General features: G+C 44.0%; 1 protein-coding gene across 1 annotated transcript in view; it reads right to left on the bottom strand. All coding sequences in view use genetic code 11, as the record gives it.

Annotated features, from left to right (window-relative positions):
- Window positions 1-2,093, bottom strand: part of EGR_06157 (hypothetical protein) — a gene marked incomplete at both ends in the record, with an annotated part of 2,380 nt that extends 287 nt beyond the window's left edge. Inside the window, one exon of the mRNA XM_024495406.1 lies at window positions 1,900-2,093. Coding sequence (XP_024350134.1) covers window positions 1,900-2,093 — 194 coding nt within the window. The remainder of the gene's footprint in view (window positions 1-1,899) is intronic.
- Window positions 2,094-2,820: the final 727 nt, after the last annotated feature.

Raw genomic sequence — 2,820 nt, 5'->3', positions numbered from 1 at the left:
GTTTGACAGCCTCCCAGACTATTTACAGCTTACTTTTAACTTCCGACTCTACGTCGCCTCCTATTCCACTGTTTTGGAAATGTCAGGCAGAGCTGACACATTAATCGACACTTAATTTACCTTAGTTGTCAGAAATGGTGACATTTGAATGCAATGTACAGTTTGCAACGCTTACCACATCGGTCACCGCTTACCAAGTAATGAGGAATAGGATTATTTCACACTATATATCTTTCGTTTTGTGTTACTTTGTGTAATGTTTGTTGATTTGTTTAACAAAAATGTTGCCTGCTGCGGCAAGATGCATCCTCCTCCTTCCAAATGTCGCCATCTCTGAGCTATATGTCAGGAAGCTCACTCGTGAAGCTACTGGCGTCACGCATATGTGCCACCTTTACTAATATCACTTTATGACAAATGGTAGCAAGTGGATCGGTCAAGGCAGAAGGCATAAAAGCGAGGTGGAATGCTATCAGTCTGAATAGAATACTTCCACTGACTTGAAACAACTAGACTTTTTGGATGTTGCAGATGCTGTTCATTGGAACAAATGTTGCTTACGTTTGGGCAGAGATAATACTCTTTTTTAGGGCCACCGATGGTCAACTGTGTACTGTACATTTGCAGAGACGAGGGACTTAGTTAGCTCATCATTTTGAGCACTTATTCTACTCTGGATGTGTTTGTTTACGTGTAGGGTGCTGTGGGGAGGGTATCATAGTGCTGTCGCCGCCCGCTTTCTTTCCTCTGGCAATTGTGCTAGTGCAGCACATGACCTAATCCGTCCAACAAGCTAGTCGTCTGCGTAGTAGTCAACTTGTCAGTTCAGTCTATGTGTTGCCCATATTTCACAAGGAAAGTGTGTTAAATGCGCGTGGACAGGGAATGTGACTGTGAACTCCTCAATTGCTTTATGAAAAGCTAGTTGGATGACTGAGAGCGTTCCCAATGAAAAAAATCGACGACTATTCTCATGCCATCGTCAAACCTCAGCAACTGCCATCTCGTAAAGGAAGTGCAGAGGAATGTGGTTTTTGAAGGCCAAAGTGAGTGAGCAATCTGATTAACTAGTAAGAGGCCAGATCAGGAATCTCCTGAAAGTCTGCTGATTTTAATGCCAGGACAGCTTTAAATGGGTAGTAAGACAAACCCAGTGTGAGACCTCAGGGACAACGCTCTTTGTATTGTCTTCACCATATGGCAAATCTGCTCTTCGATAAATGAATTTTATGGTTAAAACATGCAGTTTGTCTACAATCGGCCCAACGCTCAATGCTCTGAGAAACTTGAAAGATGTGATTCTTCTGCCAGCCTTGGACGTCTGCAGTTCCAACTGCTGCTTTATCATTTAACGTCAAGGCTGAGGCATTCTTGAAGCAGAACGGTCAAGAGGATGAGAAGGCTTCTATTATTGATGGACTTGGCCTTATGGGACAGGAGCGTGAAGGAATGCATCACAAAGGGAATCAGGCACGAAATTCTAACAGCTATCACCCACCATAGTGTTGGCTCACTCCGCTCCTCTGAATTGTAGATACACATTCCCGACACTGTGGAGCATCGCCGAAAGCCTGAAAAGTGTTCTCGACCACTTTAGGTTCGTTTCCTCTGTGTCGTGCTCTTTGTATTCCCACTCAATTTGTCCTCCCGAGACGCATTGTATAGCCTGTCCATGGTTTTGTCATAACGTGCAGCCATCGTCGCCTGCATTGCGTGCACTTTACCACGAGTGGCTTTCAGCTATCCCTAGACAGTCTGTTTATGCGTGTGTGAATGTAAGATGCTTTGATGTCCACCGCCGTCACTTCTAACTGGGCGATCGCCGGAGTGGGTGAGCCGAATTATTATCCCTCTGGCCCTGTCAGAACTACAATCCCACTGGCGGTGACTCAGGTTCACTTTGGAGGCGAGATAGAAGCCGATGATAGTATTTTTGCATTCATTGACGCAGATTTGCTTTGGATTAAAGAAATTGCTGGGAGCATTGTTAATAGGATAAAGTATCTATAAGTACTGAATAAAAGACAATTGCTCGGTAGAAGATTACTTCGTTCATTTTGTTCTGCTAATTTCTCATTTACTTCATTTCTCATCTGATTGGAGGGGAATTGCTTGTTTAATCATCATTGCTATGTCGGAAGTTGGATTAGGCGCAGTTGCCGCCATTGTCACGCCTATCGCTCTGATCAACACATCTCAGTCAGGTGTGAAAATTATGACACGTGATCCAATGGTGCAGCAAAGCAGGTCGTGTTGTCAAGGCAAGGGTCACCACTTAAAACACAAAAGCAGGTGCTTTCTGTTCTTGGAACGAGAGGAATTTGATCGTTTGTGCCTTCCAACATAGAAAACATATGTAAAGAAGGAAAGGTAGGACAGCTAGACGTGCGAGGTTGTTACATGGGAAGGGCGCTGGTTAAATTAGCGCAAATTTTGTTACATCCGCAGTCTAACTCTAACAGGTGACGTCTAATGGGAGCAAAAAAGTCTAACTTGTAATAAATTGATGAATGAATTGAGTAGGTGCACGGACAACGGCTAAATGATTACTTTGAGTTATTTCCAGTGGAAGATTGTATAAAACACGGCCGTGATCAATTTACTCGTAGCTAGGTATCATTCACAATCGTATCTACCAGGCGACTTAATACGCCCTGTGGGTTTAAACAGATAAGCATATCCTTGACTACCTAAGCCGCACCCGTGGCTTTAGAAGGGTACATCACCTTGTCATTATCACCGTCAGCAGTACACACTTAGTCGAGATGACAGGCATGGAGGGTGATAAATGCTAGCGAGCAACAGCGCCATGAGAGAAAG

The sequence above is a fragment of the Echinococcus granulosus genome, assembly GCF_000524195.1.
Source record: "Echinococcus granulosus chromosome Unknown EG_S00052, whole genome shotgun sequence".
NCBI classification, from domain to species: domain Eukaryota; kingdom Metazoa; phylum Platyhelminthes; class Cestoda; order Cyclophyllidea; family Taeniidae; genus Echinococcus; species Echinococcus granulosus.
Note: the sequence above shows the minus strand (reverse complement) of the source record. Positions and strands in the feature narration are given on the sequence as shown.